This window comes from Malaclemys terrapin, chromosome 18 (assembly GCF_027887155.1).
Source record: "Malaclemys terrapin pileata isolate rMalTer1 chromosome 18, rMalTer1.hap1, whole genome shotgun sequence".
Classification (NCBI taxonomy): Eukaryota; Metazoa; Chordata; order Testudines; family Emydidae; genus Malaclemys; species Malaclemys terrapin.
The window spans coordinates 1,637,600-1,658,079 of NC_071522.1; the positions used below are offsets into that span (position 1 = coordinate 1,637,600).

At 52.0% G+C, this 20,480-nt stretch overlaps 2 protein-coding genes across 3 annotated transcripts in view; one reads left to right on the forward strand and one right to left on the reverse strand.

Moving 5' to 3' along the window:
- Positions 1 to 213: 213 nt before the first annotated feature.
- SDF2 (stromal cell derived factor 2) lies at positions 214 to 3,019 on the reverse strand. Its single transcript, XM_054008190.1, has 3 exons — positions 2,826 to 3,019; positions 1,602 to 1,798; positions 214 to 966 (listed from the first exon to the last, which is right to left on the reverse strand). Exons 1-3 carry the CDS (start codon positions 2,989 to 2,991, stop codon positions 679 to 681), a joined length of 651 nt encoding a protein of 216 aa, XP_053864165.1. The 5' UTR covers positions 2,992 to 3,019; the 3' UTR covers positions 214 to 678.
- A 127-nt stretch (positions 3,020 to 3,146) lies between these two features.
- The window catches only part of SUPT6H (SPT6 homolog, histone chaperone and transcription elongation factor), a 41,795-nt gene continuing 24,461 nt past the window's right edge, over positions 3,147 to 20,480 (forward strand). Inside the window, exons 1-12 of one of the 2 annotated variants that reach the window (XM_054008115.1) lie at positions 3,147 to 3,245; positions 12,175 to 12,316; positions 13,419 to 13,577; positions 13,784 to 13,854; positions 14,283 to 14,478; positions 15,185 to 15,269; positions 16,121 to 16,394; positions 17,671 to 17,772; positions 18,363 to 18,479; positions 19,015 to 19,104; positions 19,668 to 19,810; positions 20,125 to 20,276. In XM_054008115.1, coding sequence (XP_053864090.1) covers positions 12,211 to 12,316; positions 13,419 to 13,577; positions 13,784 to 13,854; positions 14,283 to 14,478; positions 15,185 to 15,269; positions 16,121 to 16,394; positions 17,671 to 17,772; positions 18,363 to 18,479; positions 19,015 to 19,104; positions 19,668 to 19,810; positions 20,125 to 20,276 — 1,495 coding nt within the window. In that variant the 5' untranslated portion in view covers positions 3,147 to 3,245; positions 12,175 to 12,210. The remainder of the gene's footprint in view (positions 3,246 to 12,174; positions 12,317 to 13,418; positions 13,578 to 13,783; positions 13,855 to 14,282; positions 14,479 to 15,184; positions 15,270 to 16,120; positions 16,395 to 17,670; positions 17,773 to 18,362; positions 18,480 to 19,014; positions 19,105 to 19,667; positions 19,811 to 20,124; positions 20,277 to 20,480) is intronic. The other variant, XM_054008116.1, reaches the window with a different exon arrangement.

Here is a 20,480-nt window from a genome sequence, read left to right on the forward strand (position 1 = left end):
GCTCAGATGACATGACACAAGTGGTCTGGGGCTTTTTTATTTCCTAAGTGCTATTAGTTTGCTTGCTGGCCTATTATTTTTTAATCTGTGCCATTCATCAGTGGATGCGTTGTGACACTTGCCCGCCCCCTGGGAGTTACTGCTGATTTCCATGCCATGGAGTAATTCCGTTGGTAAGTAAATATGAATGGGAGCAAGATAAAACATCACCCACTCTTTGACAATTGAATTCTTTTATGAGCCCAGTCCAAGTCAGCAGTTCTCTCCCCCCAGGGCACATCTGTGCATGAATGTCAGCAATCTGGAGTTTACAGGGGCAGCAGGATGTCAACACGGTAGACACTCAGGGTAGTTACAATAAGAACAGACTCAGTACAAGATGATAAACACAAGCCATTAAAAGTCCCTTCTTCCTGCTTTTCCTGTGGAGGGAGAGTTTCTCTTAGCCCCTCTGCAGGGAGAAAACCAACTGCAGTAGGACCCTGCAAGAGACAGAGCCCTAAATAATACAGAGAATTAGACCCACAAGGACTAACCAGGAGACCCAGGGCTCTGCTCCTTGGCCTGTGCCAACCAGTGCAGGACTAGTCTCTCTCCAGAAGCATTTAGAGACAGACTGGTTCCTTCAGGAGCCGAACACTGTGTGGTAGAGGTACTGAGGAGCCCCAGCGCAGTCCATCATAGCTCAGCATGATAGGAGTCAGTCTTCAACAGCTCACTGGGTTTCATGAAGATCCCCTCCATCACCTTCCAGTTGTTGTTCTGGTTGGAGTAGGACATGCCATGAACTTCCTTTTGGCCATGGATAGGTCGCCCATACTGCTCCCCGGTCACAGATAGGAGCATGTCAGTAGATGAATGCTTGAACCGTACCTCGCCATCCCGCTCCCAGTAGGTCCCACTGCACAGAACAGTCCAGTCATCCAGGTAGTCTCCCTCGCCATCCTCCCCAAACGCACTGACTTCCTGCAAGAACAGCAGAAGGAAACACCATTTCAATGGGCCTCTGAAAACTTCCCTGCGAGACAGAGTGAGCCACACAGAGAAGAGCTAGAACGTGGAATGATTACATTCTTGGTTCAGGTTATATATTAGCTTGAAGAAGAAACCTCCAATCTTGAGCACTGAGCAGAGATTTGGGCCTTTGGATCAGAATTAAGGAGCATACTTCCATGTCCCCCTCGTCCTGAGGAATCACATCGTGTCAGATTTGCAGGACTCACACAGAGAACAGCATTCCCACTGGAAAAGGGGGCAGGGACCTGCAAGGACTTGCCTTTTCATGGCAGTGACTTATAGACAAGTCTCTCCCTGCTGCAGTCATACACACAACGCCTTTCTCCTCCCTCAGGCACACAGGACAAGGTAGCCAGTGTCACTGTCTCAGGCAAGCACCAGCCCAGTTCTCAAGCAGACAGGTCAAGATTTGTTCTGTCCAACCCCCTCAACTAAGTACTGACCACTCAGTGAGCAGAGAAGGGTGCCAAGGCTGATGCTATACTATAGACCTCTCCGCAGAGACCCTCGTCAGGCAACACCAGGGAAATAAGTGGGAGCCATGCCCGCAGAGGTCTCCACACAACTCTAACTCCAGGGATTACCTGGTTCCCTGAGAGAGGCGACGTGAAGTGATGGCTGTGCAGGTTTCGCCCTGTGTTGATGTGGGTCAGTCGGATGGACTGCCCACATTTCACAGGAGTCCCCCTCTCACAGACCGTGGATGTCTTTCCCCGAACCCTCCAGTAACTGTTACTGTCGTCCAAAGCAGAGACTCCCGTCACTGACTGCTGCCCACTACCTGCGTGAACAGAAAAGAAGTCAGAGAGCGTGCAACCTGCCCATAAATTCTTAAGTGCTGCAGAAGGCAAGAAACACTGGGGAAGGCTGCGGACAGACTTCGCCAAGAGCAGGAATTTGCCCATCAGGCAGTTTTAGTTCAACAAAATATTTTGACCTGCTGGGTCCCTTACAGTTTCCAACATAAAATGCAATCGGCAGCATGCTGTAGAGCAGTGCACAAACCAGGAACAGGACTTTTAAGAGCCACACAAACTGCCCAAGTGCAGCCACAGTACAAGAGGGGCAGGGACCCCAGGCTCCGCCAGAGAAGGAGGCAACATGCCCGGCCTTCAAAAGAACTTTGGGGTAACAAGGCTCCCCAGAAACCTGCAACAGATGCAGCTGTTCTCATAGGGTGGATGGGGGAGAACACCTATACCAAAACTATAGATTTCTGGGATGGGAGACCAGGCAGGGGACTCAGTTCCAGACCAAGCTTGGGACAATATGTAGCAATGGGGAAGGAATGGGAAGAGAAAGTGCTTCAGTCCATGGAGACAGGTCCCAGTCCAGCATGAATGCTCCAGGAGAAAGGTTTCAGAGAAGGACCTGGGAAGGGATGGGGTGGCGTAGCTGGGCTGCAGACCTGGAGATGGGACCCAGGAACGAGTCCTGTGCAGGGAGGGTAGCTGTGGGGGATAACAGGTATCAGAGCCAGGCGACGGGACCGGAGTTGGGGGGCGGGGGTCCCGGGTGCGGGAGCCAGGCCAGGCGAGGGGACCGGGGATCGCGGGTGGGGGCCGGGCCGGGGGGGGGGACCGGGGATCGCGGGTGGGGGCCGGGCCGGGGGGGGGGACCGGGGATCGCGGGTGGGGGCCGGGCCGGGGGGGGGGACCGGGGATCGCGGGTGGGGGCCGGGCCGGGGGGGGGGGCGGGGATCGCGGGTGGGGGCCGGGCCGGAGGGGGGGGGCGGGGATCGCGGGTGGGGGCCGGGCCGGGGGGGGGGGGGCGGGGAGCCCGGGTGGGGGCCAGGCCCGCCCTGTTACCGGATCCGTAGCGCACGTCGTGCGAGTGGAGCCGGACGTTGTGGCGGACGTTGAGCAGCTTCACCACGGAGCCGCAGGTGACCGGGCCGGACTCGGAGCCCGCCGCCGCGCCCAGGCCCACCACCAGTATTAGGAGCCGGGGCCCCGGGACTCGCCAGCGCCGCATCCTCGCTACCGGAACCGGAAACCCACCCAACCGGAACCATAGAGTAGTACCCTCGGAGCCTATCGTTCCACTGCCTTCTCTGAGCCTAGAGAGGCAGGAAGTGCGCCCGTAAGCCGGAAGCGGAAACTTTCTGAGTGACGGTCGGACGCCCGGAGGTCGCGGCTCTTCTGCTCCCACCTCTCTCCGCCGCAGCGGAGGCCTCCATTTTCCCTTCGGCCCTGAGCGGAGGCGGCGAGAGTCTCGGAGCCCAGCGGGTAAGTCCGGGCGCGGGCCCGCCCGGGGCCGGGAGTGGGGGCGCTGGCTGGGGTCTCTGGCCTGGGGGCCGGGCCCCCATCGCCCGCGGGCGTCTCTCCGCGCCCGGGCAGCGGTGGGGAGGGTCCTCCTGGGCCGCCTCAGACCCCCACTGCCCCGTCCCCTTCCCATCGCCCCCATCCCCCCTCCGCCGCTGCCCCTCAGACCCCCACTGCCCCGTCCCCTTCCCATCGCCCCATCCCCCCGCCGCCCCTCAGACCCCCACTGCCCCGTCCCCTTCCCATCGCCCCATCCCCCCTCCGCCCCTCAGACCCCCACTGCCCCGTCCCCTTCCCATCGCCCCCATCCCCCCTCCGCCGCTGCCCCTCAGACCCCCACTGCCCCGTCCCCTTCCCATCGCCCCCATCCCCCCTCCGCCGCTGCCCCTCAAACCCCCCACTGCCCCATGGCCCCCGCCGCCCCCATCACACCCTGCGGGCCCTCCCCCGTCCCGTCCTTCCCCTTCCAATCTCTGCTCCCCCCCACCTCAGCGCACTCCTCCGCGAGCCCGGGGCGCCCCGTTCCCACCGCCAGCCCGTGTGGCCGGCAGCATGGGTCGCTCTTTGTACGAATGCCCCACAAACTGGTAACCCAGCCTCAGCCCGAGCCCGAGCAGCCTTGTGCGGGGTGAATGCTGCGAAGGTGGCATTGCAGCAGCTCCTTGCCCCTGGGGGGAACCGCTCGGGTGTATTGGGGTGTTTGGTTGTTAAGGGAAATGAAAAGGCCCCCGGAACTGCAATGGTGACTCGCCTTTCCCTGGGTTAGAGGCCTGCTGCACATGGAGCTGAGAGAACCTGTTTTCCAAGCACTGGGCAACAAAATCTGAGTCATAGCTGTAAGCAAGCAATGAGGGCTTCTGCATCAGCTTCATGCGACCTCTCTGTCCACCTTTTATTCCAAAAGATCCCAGGGCACTTCATCACTGCGCAGTAGGGTACCAACATTGCTGTGGATGGGTGTCACTCCGCTCAAAAAAGAACGGGAAACAACACCTCGGGGCCAAACCCCTCCCCTTACAAAAAGGGCCTTGTGGTCTTTAACATTAGCACAGAGGATCTGTCTTTTAAGGCAGTGGTTCTCAACCAGGGGTACGCAGAGGTCTTCCAGGGGGTACATCCAGTCATCTAGATATTTGCCGAGTTTTACAACAGGTTACATAGAATGCACTAGAGAACTCAGTACAAACTAAAATGTCATAGAGACAGCAACTTGTTTATACTGCTCTATATACACTGAAATGTAACTACAATCATTATATTCCAATTGATTTATTTTATAACGATATGGTAAAAATGAGAGAGCCATTTTTCAGTAATAGTGTGGCTGTGACACTTTAGTGGTTTTTGTCTGATTTTGTAAGCAAGTAGTTTTCAAGTGAGGTGAAACTTGGGGGTACACAAGACAGATCAGATTCCTGAAAGGGATACAGTAGTCTGGAAAGGTTGAGAGCCACTGTTTTCCAGAATTACCCTAAGGGATCCACAGAGTAACCCTGTGTTACTGACCTTATCTTTGGAAGGATACAGAGTTGAGTTGCCCTTGTTCTGATTTGAACCTTTGGTTCCAGAGAGACTAGGTATTTTAAAACCTGCTGCTTAAACCTTTGCACTGTTCCCTGCAGGAGCTTCATGCAACCTCTTTGTACACCTTTCATCCCAAAGGATCCCATGGCACTTCAGCACTGCGCCGTAGGGTACCACCATTGAGGTGAATGGATCCCCAAATAGTACCCTGAGTTGCTGAGCACTACTGAGTGTCTCCTTCCTATTCTGTTGCTTGGATATTTGTAGTTACAAATAGCTAGTTTTCAAAAGACATTAAAAATTCCACTGATTATAACAAATACACCTCTAGCCCGATATAACACGAATTCGGCTATAACGTGGTAAAGCAGTGCTCGGGGGGGGGGGGGGGGGGGGGCAGGGCTGCGCACTCCGGTGGATCAAAGCAAGTTCAATATAACACGGTTTCACCTATAACACGGTAAGATTTTTTGGTTCCCAAGGACAGCGTTGTATCGAGGTAGAGGTGTAAGTAAAATTTGACTACCCTCAGAACCCACAATGGTACAATTAGGTAATAGTCCAAAGGTTGTCAGTGACTTGGAAGGACCCATTGATAATACAGGTACTACTACCAGCCAGATGTGTGATAGCTTGTTTTTGGAAAAGGACCAATCCCCCAACATTAGTGTCTTAGAGAAACAAGGAATACAGTATTGCAATGGGGAAATGACAGCCTTGTGTTAGGATCAAGCAAATTTTACAGTGTATGGTTACTGTTTATGGAGTCTGAATAGCATAAATATCCAGATAACACTACGAGTTTGGTCAAATAAATGAGTCTTTTGAAGGTAATCAATACCAGGAAATAGGCAGAAGAGGAGGAGAGGCAGGGGACCCATACAAGGGACGCATACAGCAGCTGGGTATGCTATACATGGTTCATAGAAAGAAAAATAACAGAAAAAGGGGACATTTCTGGACCACCTCACACTGGAAGTAAGAGTCTCTGTTCATATTTGGATAATATGTGCTGTGGACTATGGTCTAAAATGGTATTCATGTTGTTGCTGGGTACAGGTCTGAGGCCCCCCGCCCTCTTGAGTCTTTGCATTTAAATAAAGTGGAATTTGAATGTGAGCTGGGAGTTCTGAATAAGATTTATCATACTTGTGTGGCAATATGAATTTACTAGGTCAGTGTTAATAGGGATCTGTATAATTTAAATAATTATATCTTTTCAGTTCAGGTATGTTGATGACAAAATATCTGTTTAAACTACTGACTGACTCTCTGAAAATCATAAGCTGCTTTAGGAGAAGTGCCTTTTATTTTTTTTAACCTGATGAGGTGATGTGAAGCAGGAGACACCCAGATGGAGTTTGGCCTGGCAATTGCCTGTAGTGGGTTATAGGCAATTGCCAGTTGACTATCAGGATGAAATTTCTGCTGTCGCTAGATTTTGTTGGAATAATATTGTGGTGTTTGTTTCCAGAGGCTAGAGCCAGCCTGAGTGGCAGAGTGCTATTTGTGATTTCACTCTTGGATTTCCTGGCATTGCAGGGTATGGAGGGTGGAGAGGTGGCAGGGTCATTTCAATTTTGTAATAAAGACAAAGAATTGGAAAATCTAAACTAGAAATTTGTACTGGTGTTTGGGTAGAGACTGAAGGCCCCGTAGTGGTAGGCACAATACACACCCACTGAGATGTGATCCCTGCACTGAGCTGCTCCCAGTCACAATAGACACAGGGTGGGATTAACAGATAGCTAGAGATCCACATTCCAATTTAAAAAGAACAGGAGTACTTGTGGCACCTTAGAGGCTAACACATTTATTTCAGCATAAGCTTTCATGGGCTGCAGCTCACTTCTTCAGATGCATTTAAATAAATTTAAATAAATTTTGTTTGATTTTGAGCATCCCCCTGCAGTTAATTGCTCTTGAAGGGTATTTTTGTCCAAGGTGCTGGTCTGAATGTGTCATGGTGCTTCAGTGTGAGGTCTTTCATAGGGTTTAAGGCTAGAAGTGACCATTGTGACCAGCTGCTAGTCCCGGATTTCTCAATTTTTTAAAGGGACTCCCTTTAGTGCCATCTTGTGGAGCTGCATGTACACACATGCCCTTAAACGATCCAAGCAGGAGTTTGGGTGGATTTTCTGGTAGCTGTTTAAATCCAACCAGGAGTCTGGTGGCACCTTAAAGACTAACAGATTTATTGGGGCATAAGCTTTCGTGGGTAAAAACCTCACTTCTTCGGATGCATAGAGTGAAAGTGGATGTTTAAATCCAGTGACGAGGGCATATCTCTTCCTTGTGAGTCTGAGTGGTGAGTTATGCCCCACCATGTACTCTGGCATTATTTTTCTTTCCCGAAGCCTAGATTGGCTTTTTCTCTCTTCTCCAGCAATATTTATATTCTGAAGCTGTTTCTGTAATGGAGTGGCTTCTGGCCAAGAGGAGTGTTGTCGTTTGGGGGAAGGAGGCATCATCTTCGCTATGCAAATACCGAAGGTTATTCCTCCCCCCGCCCCCCCGTCACAGCCCCCATCCTCCAGGCAGAAGAGGTGTAGCTGAGATGTTCCCTGGGACCTCTTGCCTCTGCTGCTTTGCTCACCCAGAACAAGGCACTGTGAAGTGAGAGAAAATGCCAGTGTGCCGATATCTGTGCCTGTAACAGTCTGACTCTCTGCAGTGACTCACTGATCACAATATTGATATATTTTTTTGTCCATGGGTTAACTTCTGCAAAAACATTTATGTACAGTATTTGCAGAGCTGTGTCTGCCACAGCACTCATGTCATGTGTGTTTTGTTAAGCAACTAGTAGACTGCTGGGTTGATTGCATTAGTGGCTGGTCTTGTACAGGTGTTTCAGCGCTTAAAGCAGCAATGCCAAAGCAACTCAGCCAGGCCAACTGCAGCTCCTGGCTTCCTTCGCCTAAACAGAGATGTAACCCACAGCATTTGATAATCTGTCTTGAGCTGAGTGGCCTGATTGTAGTTAGCGAGACCTGTGATCTCTGCATTGAAGGCAAGGGTAGCTGCTATCTGCTTTGTTTTATTCCAGTTAAGGGCAACTTGTGGGTTCTGGAAAGTTGTCAGGATGGCCTTGGTCTGAGCAGAGTATGAATGCCCCTGGCCCAGCCTTGTATTGCTTTATGATGAGAGAAGGGCGGGTTCCGTGTGCGTGTCTCAAGGCAGGGGACTGGCGTTTTCCATCACCAGCTGTCTAACGTCACAGTGCTGCAAAGTGCTGTTTCAAACCCTCAGTAAGAAGTGACCTAACTGATGTTCACAAACTGCCTAGGCAGCAGGGCTTTGGAGCTGTGCTCCGGCTCTGCTCCAGCTCCAGGCAAAAACCTACTGCTCCGGAGCTGCTCCACGCTCCAGTTCTGGGCTCCACTCCAAAGCCCTGCTAGGCAGGGTGTTAAAGTAACCAAATCTGTTTGCTGAAATAAAAGACAGGAAGAATTAACCTATATTCAGTGCTAAGGAAAGTCATATTGACGTCTCACTATGGTATCACAGGCATAAAGGTAACTTCAATCTCAAGACTCGTGCACCCAGCAGATTACTGGTACACCACAAACAGTGACTTTAAATAAATGATCAGGTTTAGTCTCACACCTCCACAAACACTAGCCATGTATTTCTGTACTCGGTTACCTTGCTGCATTCCTGTTACCTTTAGCCAGTTCACATAACTCCTTACCAAGTGTACGATGTCATTGGTTTCAGGTGCTGTGAGTGCTTTTTGTGGCAAGGGAGGCCTGCAGTAAAGATAATTAGCCTCAGGAGTGTCCACAGATGTAATTGTGGGCCTGAGAGGCCTGTCCCTGTGTCGGGTTAGATGCAGTTTCGCACATTTTCCCAGGGTTCTCTAGGATTCAACATTCCCCAACAACAGGCAACTCTGTGCCACCCAGTCTCCAGCAGTCATTCTCTGAGACTCCCGCTTGCCATTTGACATGGCATCCAATGGGATTTCAGCGCTAGAATTCGAATGAATTTCTATACTCAACGCAGAGTGCAGGATGTACTGTTCGTATAGATCTGATTCCACATCTCCATGGCAATAGCCATGCTCAGTTCTTGTTCCCATGCTAATTAATCTCTGCTTGCTGCCATTCACACTGTTTTTAAAGTGGATGATGCTGGAGCTGGAAATGGCCAAATGTCTCGAAATGCGTGGCTGTTTTGGACGAGTGCGTCCAGTAAATGAGCTGCTACTTCTCAGTTGTGCTTCTGCTCACTAGACAAGCTGGAATGGAAACGTGCCCAAGGGGATGATGTGTCTGGAAGCTGCTGGAACATGCAGTGAGGAGAACTTGGGCTCAGAATGAAAAGTTAGAACAGACAGAAGGTCATGGCATGCTGGGGAGTTGAGGGGGGCAATTCTGCCATCTTTGCAGCTGTCTTAAAAGGATGAATTATGGGCAGAGAGGGTGAGGCTGTTCTACTTAGAAACTCAAATGTGTAAAAGCCGTTCAGCCTGCTGTTGGTTGTTTTTATAATTGTATTTCAAGAGGCACTTATGAGCAGATACACAGGAGAACTGTTTGTGGTTGGTTGATACACACCTACATGCAGAAGTAGGGATGTCAGTAACGTAATGATACATGATATGGCTGTACTACAGTGTTACACAGTTCGTCTGAGGTAGTTGGTGCCATAGCCATGTACAAAAGCATATTTAGATGTTTGTGGCCTTACCATCTGGGAGAGCGGCTCAAGCAGATATGGTAGGGATTGTGTGTGTAACCGTTGCTAGACATGCAGATGCTGGGGAGGAGATATTCTGTACAGGTATCCGTATATGGGTGACAGGCTGATGACTGGCTAGGAGGTGGAGTGATGTCATTCTAGCCCAGGGCAGTTACTATTTGTCCATGTCTCTAGTGTTGTAGAGGGAGTGCTGGCTGGAGCCCCGGAGTGCCCAGATAGCTTTGGGACTGTGGAATCTGAGCTGTGAGCTGCTCATCTCTTTAATGTCATGTTTTTTCTTTACCATATCTCTGTTGTGAGATTTCCTTTTGTGAGACATAAGCTGATGCATTTCCTTGCAGCTTTTAATACGCGTGAAGGTTTGGGCAAAGGACCGCCAGGGATAGCCTAGGTCGGGGTGGCCAACCTGAGCCTGAGAAGGAGCCAGAATTTACTGATGTACATTGCCAAAGAGCCACAGTAATACGTCAGCAGCCCCCCCATCAGCTTCTCCCAGTGCCTCCCACCTGCTGGCAGCCCCACCAATCAGCGCCTCCCCAGCCATCTTCTGATCAGCTGTTTTGTGGCATGCAGGAGGCTCGGAGGGAGTGGGGGAGGAGCAAGGGCATAGCAGGCTATGGGGAAAGAGTGGAATGGGGGCAGAGCCAGGGGTTGAGCAGTGAGCACCACCCCCGGCACATTGGACAGTTGGTGCCTGTAGCTCCAGCCCCGAAGTCGGTGCCTATACAAGGAGCCGCATATTAACTTCTGAAGAGCCGCACATGGCTCCGGAGCCACAGGTTGGCCACTCCTGGCCTAGGTCATGTTTTTATGGAGGCGAAGGCCCAAGATTTGCTGTAAGCAGCCATGTTTGTGCAATCTGAATGTCTAAACCTGGGGGCAGCCCCGGGAGCTAGATGGGGATGGGGCTTGCTCATATCCCAAGCCAACAAAGTCAGATTATTTTGTGTGTGATTGTCTTCCACTGGCGTGTGAGCGTTCTGGAATTTGTTTGTCCAGGTGTCGTTCCCTAGGGGGCCATGGAATTCTGCTTCTCATCGTTTTTTACATGTATGCATCATATCTAGTTCAACGCTGGGTTTGGAGATTAGTGCTTTAGATCTGCCTCTTCATCTAACTTGGGGTGGCCAACCTGGGGCTCTTCAGAAGTTAATATGCATCTCCTTGTACAGGCACTGACTCCGGGGCTGGAGCTACAGGCACCAACTTTCCAATGTGCTGCTCTGCCACAGGCCCTGCCCCCACCCCACCCCTCCCCACTTCCTCCCCCCCCCCCCGCGAACCTGCCGTCCCTCACTCCTCCCCTGCCAAACCTCCTGCATCCCACAGCTGATTGGGAGGTGCGGGGAGGGAGAGGGAGGCGCTGATCAGTGGGGCTGCTGGTGGGTGGGAGGGGGGGCAGAGCTGATGAGGGGCTGCTGATGTATTACTGTGGCTCTTTGGCAATGTACATTGTTAAATTCTGGCTCCTTCTCAGGCCAAGGTTGGCCAGCCCTGCTCTAACCCTTCTCGACCCATCTCCAGAGGCAGTGTCTGGTCTGCTTCCACGCCAGGGTGCTAGCTGGAAGAATTGTCAAATGTCTCTGTTGTCTCAGGGTTACTTTTGGAAGCAGAGGCAATTGGGAATGATGGTGAGTTGTAAAGCCATAAGTTCAAAGGAAACGAAAATAGTAAATCCAGACCACCATCACGGACATGTGGTTTGCCCCTGTGCTGACCTTGACTCTCTGGTTGCTTCCAGAAGCCACATTCTCATGCAGTCAAAGGGTCTGGATCCTGGAAACAAACCTTAAAAGTCCTCGTCTAGTGCCTTCATTTCGATCCTACCAGTGAGTCTCTTACTGTTCTTTGGTAATCCGTAAACATTCTAATCCAGAGCAGGGTTATTGTGATGCTGTGTAACTGTCACGCTTTGTCACATCCAGGCTCCTGGAGCATTCTGTCCTCTGAGGCCCTCTCCTGTAGTAAGTTTGCCATCTTTGGCTCCTGGAGCTCTGTGAACAATGTGCTGCCTTGTTTGTCTAGGCTGGTAAGCAGCCAGTCAGCAATATATCCTATCAGGCTTCTCTAGCTTTTATTTCATTAGCAGAGTGCGACATTTAATCATGTTAAAACCTTAATTGAGGTTGTATATCTCCTAGGTTTCTGGGCAGCGATCAAGTGGTGCTGCTTTTCTGGATGAGACAGGAGCTCAGCTCTGTAATGATGACAGAGTCCTGTGGCACCTTATAGACTAACAGACATATTGGAGCATGAGCTTTCGTGGGTGAATACGAAGTATGATGAAGTGGATATTCACCCACGAAAGCTTATGCTCAAATATGTCTGTTAGGCTATAAGGTGCCACAGGATTTTTGTCGCCTTTTACAGATCCAGACTAACACGGCTACCCCTCTGAGACTCTGTAATGATGGTTGCTCCTGTGACTTGGCTGCTCGCTCAGACCAGGTTAAAAGCCTCTAGAAGCTCTCGGCTGCTGTCTGATTTGCATAATCCTTTGCAACTGGTGTGTTCATGCAGGATGGATTATGGGTAATTCAGGGGGCTTCATAAATGGTTTGAAATCCTGTTGCCTTAACTCTCTCCCTGTATTTGCGACTCTTCGGAGTACATTGGTTTTTGCTTCCTTGGCTGGTTGTAAGTGGGATTTCATGTTTGCCAGGTAGTTCTCTGGAGCGGGGTGTGAGAAGCCGGAGCCATGTCTGATTTTGTGGAGAGCGAGGCTGAGGAGTCGGAGGAGGAATACAACGACGATGGGGAGGTTGTTCCGAGAGCAAACAAGAAGTTTGTAGAAGAGGAAGATGGTGAGTTTGCTCGTCTGTCACCAGGCCCATCTCTCTCAGCGCTCTCAACATGCCCTGAACAGTCATGGCGGCTCTTCCATCTTTCAGTGATTAGCAACGGTTCCTTCTCATCACTGCGGGGCGGAGGGTTTGGTGGTGAACTGTAACCTGCCACCAGGCCATATAAGGCAGCACTCTCCTGAGAAACAGACACACAAGTGCGTCCCCTGCTGACTGGGAAAGCTTGTCTCCATGGAGAAAACTGCCAGTAGAACTCGACTGGTATAAACACACCACTGTACTTATCCTGGCATACCTCCCCACAGGGACGTGCTCAGTCTGTAGTAAGCGTGGCCACACGTGGCATTATGCCGGTATAGTTCTGTCGGTAAACGTCCCCGGGTAGATAAGCCCTTAGTGCATTTTTGTGTAAAGGATTTGATCCCTAGTTATTCAGTTTAGCATCCTGTATCTGTGGGGAACACATGACAAAGCCATGGCATAATGAGCAGAGGAGAGGGCAGGCTCTAGGCAGTCCCATAGAATGTTTTAGTGTCTTTCTTCCTCAAAGCACTTGGAAGTGTATTTTCTAATATACCAAATCACCTGCCATCAACATCTCGAACCACCTGATGCTACCCAGTAAAGCAAAGGAATTCACACATGCAGCCCCCCATTCCCTCTGCAGAGACCGCTCCAGTGAGCAGGCTTTGGAACCAGCTGGGAGGGTCTATGAACTTGGGCTTTGTTTGAGGGGAAGAGCGGGGGGCTCCAGAGTCTCTGGCCTTCTGCTCATTGCAGCCTGCCTCCACTGTTCAGACGGACAGAGCTAGGGTAACCCAGCTGCCTGCTGGCGATGAATATTAACTTCAACGCCACAAAATTGTTTCAGCAATGAGACCTCCTTGTAATGCTGTTCTCAATGCAGACGGAGCCCAGTAAGGCTGCTGAAATGCTGGGCTTTTGACTTGGGCAGGAGTCTGCTTTGAGTGCGGGTTGAAAGTTTGAATTCTGTGACGCCCCCAACCGATAAGCTGAGAGAGGAGCTCATTGCAAATAACCTAGAATAGTCTGGGTGAAGTGTCCTGAGCCTCTCTGAAACTTGTATTACTGCCCATCTCAGATGAGGAGGAGGAGGAGGAGAATCTTGATGATCAAGATGAGCAGGGGAACCTAAAGGGATTCATTAATGATGATGATGATGAGGAAGAGGAGGAGGAGGAAGAGGCAAGCGACTCTGGCGATTCGGAGGACGATGTCGGCCACAAAAAGAGAAAACGCAGTAAGTTGTGTAAGCTGGGCTCTGCGGCAGGCAGTGTGGTGCAGTACACACACACCTGCCCTGTTTGAGCTGCAGAGTGGGGAACAGGGGCTTCTCCTGGCCCTCCCAGGGTCTGATGCCTGAGCAGTAATGGGGCTAGCTCAATCTCTGTGCTGTGCATTGACCAGTACGGGGGAGTGTAACCTGTCCCTGCTCTCTCCTGCCAGCTTTCGATGACCGTCTGGAGGATGACGATTTTGACCTCATTGAAGAGAACTTGGGTGTCAAAGTCAAAAGAGTGAGTTCTTTTTTCATGCCAGTATTTTGCATGGTGAGCTGGGACCAGGGCTTGGGTTAGTAAGTGAGACAGGGAAGGTGGGGATGGAAAGTTGAGCCCAGCATGGGTGTGTTATGTGCATTGCTGTATGAGCACTTCTGTAGTGTGGAAGTCAAGGACAGCTGTGGAGGCCAGGCCTTCAGTTCTCCCAGCCCGAGGGTGAGAGCTGGGGTGCTGGGAAGGTAGAGTTGTGGCCCTCAGAATGATAGGCAGGGCTTTGCCCAGCTCTGGGGAGGCCCTGCACACCTGATGGACTGCACTGGTGCTCCCCGTGGTTGGGATACGTTGACGTGGGGTAGGGAGTGTTCGGAAGGGCTCTGGTAGAGAACATGCTGCATTTATGTGGTGTCTGTGATGACAAGGACCTTATGATTACTTTACTCTTGTAGCAAAAATTCAGGCGTGTGCGAAAAATGTCAGATGATGAGGATGATGAAGAGGAGGATTATGGGAAGGAGGAACACGAGAAGGAAGCCATTGCTGAAGAAATCTTCCAGGATGGGGAAGGGGAAGAGGGGGGCGAGGCTGTCGATGCTCCCATAGCTCCTCCAGAAGAGGAGGAAGAGGACGAGGAAGATGAATCTGGTAGGCATCAGTGGCCTATTGCTTCGAGTGCTTTCACTCCCTGCACTTCGGGCCTTTGTGCATCTGAAGCTTTGTCTGTGCCCAGTGTTTGGGTGGAGGAACTGATTGCTCCCAGGGTGGGAGTGAACTCGCTGCTGTTCATGCTCTGCACCCACCTCCCAGACCAAGTGTACAGCCACGGGGTACACATGTGGCCAGGCTGTGGTTAGGGAAGATAATTGCTTAGAGTTGCTGTTCTTCTGGCCTCACTTGCCCCAGAATGGTGGTAGTGACAGCTTCAAATGAAGGGAGCAGAGTACCTGTCTCTGGGCATTTGATAGCACAACTTCTGAGCCATTAGGCCCTGCTGCTGCCGGAAGTCCTCCCTCAGGCAGCAGCCCAACATCACTGGCCAGTGGGAGGGGATGGACTGCAAGTATTCCTTCCATTTAACCCAGTGACTGATAGCCCCCCAGTGAGGCTTTTTGTGGTTGTGGTGGCTTTGCCTTACAAAGCTCTCTTAATCTTTGGGAGTGTGAGCTTAGCACTGGCTGATCCCTGGAGCTCTAGGGGTTAGAACTTCCCGGCAGGCACCTGGATGGTATGGGTGGCTTGGCTAGGTTAGCACCCAGCAATAGCTGAAACCTGTAGCAAAGGCTTGTCTATGTGGCCGCCTGGGTACGCGCTAGCAGAGCTCTGAATAACCTAAACCCCGTTCTGTGTCCAGACATTGACGACTTCATTGTGGATGATGATGGGCAACCTCTGAAGAAGCCAAAGTGGCGGAAGAAGCTCCCTGGCTACACAGATGCGTAAGTAGAAGCAGAGGTTTGTGGGGAGGCTACTCGGTTTCCTCAGCCCTCACAACGGCAGTTTGGCCAATTCCTCCCTATCCCCTTGTTGTCACATTGGGACCCTCCTAGGGAAACCAAGCTAAGATGAAATCCAGGAGTCCAAGTCCATAGCTTGTGACCCTCTGAAATGCCAAATCTCCCCTCCCTTGTAGAAGATTGCCCCTTTCTTGCAAGGACACCGACCAGTCCTTTAGCAGGGGCATCCCCATGCCTCTCTGAGCCAGGCCCATACTTTATCTGCATCCTCTGTCCAAACTGGTACCTCGGGAGTGCTGTTCCTATTCACTTCACCCAGTGCTGGGGCGAGGCACTCCCTCTCCCTGTCACTTTCCCAGTTCCCGCTGAGAGCACAGGTGTCATTCTGGGCCTGAAGGCTCTGCTCTCGGGATAGTGCTGCTGAGAGTACCAGTTGTTTAGCTGGTCTGGAGAAAGTGTTAGGTTCCTCTGCTCTGGGCAGACTTATTTCCCTGCTTCCTGAAAAGGGCATTGGGGGAAACTCCTGGTAAATGAGAAGGCCCTGCCATCGGGCCCTGACCATCACAGAACAGTGCTGTAGTGCCCAGGCTTTTCCTGGGAGGGGCAAGGTTTTGGGAGCAAGTTAATTGGAAATTGATTAGATACCTCTTCTTTCTGCACAAAGCAGCACGTGCTGTGAGTGAAGCTTCATGAGCTATGTAAACATCCAACCCATTCCCTGCCATGCTCGACTTGAAGCTGTGAACCGTGAACACAGGTGCCTGGGTACGCACACCCAGCGAGAAGGGTTTTCAGGGAACTTGGGGGTTAATGAAGCTTTGTCTCTCCTCCAGCGCTTTGCAAGAGGCTCAGGAGATCTTCGGAGTGGACTTTGACTATGATGAATTTGAGAAGTACAATGAGTATGATGAGGAGCTGGAGGAGGAATATGAGTACGAGGATGAGGAGGCCGAAGGGGAGATCCGCGTCCGACCCAAAAAGACTGCCAAGAAGCGCGTCAGTCGACGAAGCATCTTTGAGATGTACGAGCCCAGTGAGCTGGAGAGCAGTCACCTGACAGACCAGGACAATGAGATCCGTGTGACCGACATGCCAGAGAGGTTCCAGGTGAGGGGGGCCGTGCTGCTGAGAGGGCCTCCTGGCCGCCAGCGAGAGCAGAGGGAGAGCTGATGGTCTGTAGTGCAGCTCTTTGGGGGTGTGGGCTAGGATCCTGGTTCCCTTCTGCCCATGTGCTGGTGCTGAAAAGGCAGGACGGGAACTGCAGTGGATTTCCCGTTGGCCACTGGATGTCTGTGTTGCCAACGTGGGTGTGAAGTACAGTTCCCCAGCTGCCAGCCAGCTTTGCCCAGCTCTCCCTGGTGCTGGATCCCATCCATTACAGCTCTTCACCATGAGAATGGAGATTGAAAAGGGGAGAGAGAGCTTGCTAGGACTTTCCAGCCTTGTCTGTACCCCAGCCTAACTAATGCAGGATATTTCCCACAAGACGTTTTCTAGTGCTTAATACAACCTCCTCTTCAATGACCCTAGCGATTGGCGCTTTCGCTATGTCCTGCCGTGGGTGTTCCCCAGCCTGACATATTTTGCACTTGGGATTTTTCCTGAGATTCAGACTCCATTTTCCCTCTTTTAATTTTATCCCGTTGCCCATAGCCCTGACCCCCTTGGAACCTTCAAAGTTCTCTGCCCTCCCCCAGCCCCTGAACCCTTGGCAGACATTTGAACCCACCCTCCTGGGAATGAAATGCGTGAAGCAGCTCTGGACCTTTTTCTTTTAAATATTGAATTTGGATTGGTTGTTTTTTTTTCTTCGAATCAATGGGCCATGCACATGGGAGTGCCACGTTCTTCTTGGGGGAAGAGCCGTGGGGCCTAGCCAGACTTGTCATGCCCTGCTACACTGTCACGTGACAGGTGGAGCGAGCCCAGGGATAGACGAGGTGGGGAAGATGAAATGCTGAGAGAGACAAGACTCTGATGGCACAGTCACTGGCGCTCTGTGTGGCTCCTGCAGGGATAGTGCTGATGTGGCAGGGCTAGACCCAAGGGGTGCAGAGCAATTGGCGTAGAAGAGGTCATGGCACAAGTGGTTTGGGAACCTCTGGTTTGACTGGCAGTGTCACTTGTGCACCCCTTGCCGAATTTTCTGCCAGTGATTCCCAAAAGAACGAGCTGATGGTGACCTAGCATGAAGCTGGGCACAGGTAGGTCCCGGAGTCCAAAGATGCATGCTTTGAAAAGCTGCTGTCAATGGAGCCCCTAGGGTGCAGGCGTTTTTGAGACCTCCCAGGCATGTGCACAATGAAAGGAACGGTTGTGGGCCCCTCAGAACTGATGTGTAATGCAAGCCACAAGTGATACCTGGCCCTCCCTTCACCTACAGCTGCGCTCCATCCCTGTGAAGAGTGCTGAAGATGATGAGTTGGAGGAGGAAGCTGACTGGATCTACAGGAATGCCTTTGCCACACCTACCATCTCCCTGCAGGTAACAGCCTTCTCCTTGGACCCTGGGTCTGAGGTGGCTACAGTTCTAACTTTCCAGCATGCTTTGCTTGGGGAAATTCTTCCTGGACTCTTCTTGGAGTGAGGTGGTACCTAATTTACTAGGACAGTTGATGCCTGGGTTCCTTACCCATCTAGTGGTGAAACAGGAAGAGGATGGGGGATAGGACACTTGAATTGTTTTTGCTCTGCCACTGATTCTCTCTGGCGTTGGGCAGGTCGCTTTTGCATCTGGCTGAGTTTCCCTCTGTGAATTGAAGGTGGTGATGCCTCGCTCAGGCGGCCCCTGAGGCATTGTAGTTCATGAAGCTCTTGGAGCAGTGCTGTGGGGGTAGTGAGTGTTGTTAATCATCAGCTCGCTGCTACCCCTCAGTCACCTCCATCAGATGCTTCATCCAAGCTGCACTTTGAGTCACAAAGGGCTGATGCTTTGGGCTCTCAAACCAGTGTCTGTTAATTGGGGACATCACGTTCCCTTGGGCTAGGCCTGTCTCCCCATTGACAAAGCCGGTCTGCCCAGTGTCCTGGGGAGGGGGCTGTGGGAAGCGTTAGACATGATATTCCCTCTTTCAGGAAAGTTCTGATTACTTGGACCGGGGCCAGGCCAGTAGCAGCTTCAGCCGCAAGGGGCCCAGCACCATACAGAAGATTAAAGAAGCCCTGAACTTCATGAGGAATCAGCACTTCGAGGTAGCTCGCAATTCTGCAGGAGGGTTGGGAGCAAGGCTCAAAGCTAGTTTTACCTGGGAATGTGAAGGATTAATGCCGCGGCTGCCAATGAACTGGGGCCAATGGAAAGAGTTCACAGGGGCCAGCACGGGGGGGGGACCTGCTCCGAGCGCCCCTGGCCTTGCAGGGGCCAGAGCAGCTGCAGGGGAAGGCGGGACGAGCTCAGAACTCCTGAGGCTGTAACCTGTAATCCACACTCACCTCAGCCCAACCTGGCGCCTGCACCCCTACCTAGAGACCGAGAGCCCCTTTGATTTACTCTTGTGGGAGTTAACATGGAGGGCAACGCCATGCTGCCGAATGCCTGGGGCTGCCAGAGTCCCGCACATGGGGGTTGGGCTAAATCCGCTGCCATAGCAAGGCAGGAGACGGCAGCTCCCCACAGCCCTTGTGTGCAGTCCTGGCAGCTTTTCCTCCCCACCACCTGGGGTAACTGCGTTTCTCCATACTCCTGACTGCCAGTAGGGGGCACTGATGGGTCTCCTTTCCCACCTAGGTCCCATTCATCGCCTTCTACCGAAAGGAGTACGTCGAGCCGGAGCTGCACATCAATGACCTCTGGAGGGTCTGGCAGTGGGATGAGAAGGTGAGGGGCAAGGGGTTTGCTCTAGAATGGTGCTTGTCTGAGACTTCAGCAGACGCACTGCGTTTCCCACCCACTGTTAGTTCATCAGCAGCTAGGCCATGTCCCCGACCCCCAGGGCTGCTAGGTATATCCAGCCCCACACAGGTACGCTGCAGCCTGTTTTCCTGACACTGGAGACCAGGCTGTCCCTTTACTTGGGGTTCTGCCCCCATATGGCAATGGGGAATACCTAGCTGGGAAGGGAGGGATTGCCCTGTTCTCTCTCCTAAACTTGTCTGTGGTCTAGTGACTCTTACAGCAGCAGTGAGCCAGGACCTCCTGGTGCCCTCTGCCCAAAGCCTGCTCTGCTTTGAGACCTGCCGTGCTTATCAGACGTGGGCTGAGCTGTTGGAGATGTTTCCTGGCTGCCGAATGTTGTTCTAGTACCAGCAGCATGGGTGGTTAGGGACCTGCCTTGGCCAGCGAGGTCGGAGGGGAAGAAGTAGCAGTGAGACAGGGCCACAGACAGTGGGTTCCAGACAGAGAGGGGTTAGCACACACTTATTTCTGCTACCATGTTACAGTGGACCCAGCTGAAGATCCGCAAGCAGAACCTGACCCGTCTGTTTGAGAAGATGCAGGCCTATCAGTACGAGCAAATCTCTGCTGATCCGGACAAACCTTTGGCTGATGGGATAAGGGCGCTTGATACCACTGACATGGAGAGGTATGGTCCTATAACCTTTTGTGTTCTTATACAGCACCTTTCATCCCCAAGTGGCTTACAGACTGATAGGCGTGCTGTCCAAAATCCCAGCACCAAACACCTTTTCAGTATGAAACGATCACATAGCAGCACAATGTCTCTCTGTGTGAGTTTCCCTGGGAAGCCAGAGAGACGGGAAACAGACTGTAAGTGTTCAGAGGGCAATAACTGGAGTTCTGCCTCTGCCGGACTAATCAGTCGCAGAGCTGGCTGCTTGTGCACAGGTCCCAGCTCAGGGCCACGTGGGAATGACATGCTGCCTTTGCACACTGTAGGCTGAAGGACGTGCAGTCCATGGATGAGCTGAAGGACGTGTATAACCATTTCTTGCTGTACTACGGGCGAGACATCCCCAAGATGCAGAATGCTGCCAAAGCCAGCCGAAAGAAGCACAAGCGAATCCGGGAGGATGGGGAAGAGGCGGAAGGTTTGTCCCAAATGAGTTAGGCTTTTCGCTCTTGTGATCCTGGGGCAGCTGGAGCTGCTGCTTTAAAACAATTGTGCGACATTTAGAGGCAGCACGCTTGCTCCTTCCTCAACCCTACACGGGTATGTGTGCACATGATCCACGTAGCCCCACCCCCGCTCCCTTCCATCTGAAATTAGCCCTTGATCTGTCCGGGAGACTGAG

What these genes read in the sequence shown, in the direction of transcription:
- SDF2 (XM_054008190.1), bottom strand. Translation starts at nt 2,991, where the DNA reads ATGCGGCGCTGGCGAGTCCCGGGGCCCCGGCTCCTAATACTGGTGGTG. An exon ending in CGACGTGCGCTACGGATCCG is followed by an intron (nt 1,799 to 2,825) that starts GTAACAGGGCGG and finishes CTGTTCACGCAG; the next exon opens with GTAGTGGGCAGCAGTCAGTG. An exon ending in CGCCTCTCTCAGGGAACCAG is followed by an intron (nt 967 to 1,601) that starts GTAATCCCTGGA and finishes CTGTTCTTGCAG; the next exon opens with GAAGTCAGTGCGTTTGGGGA.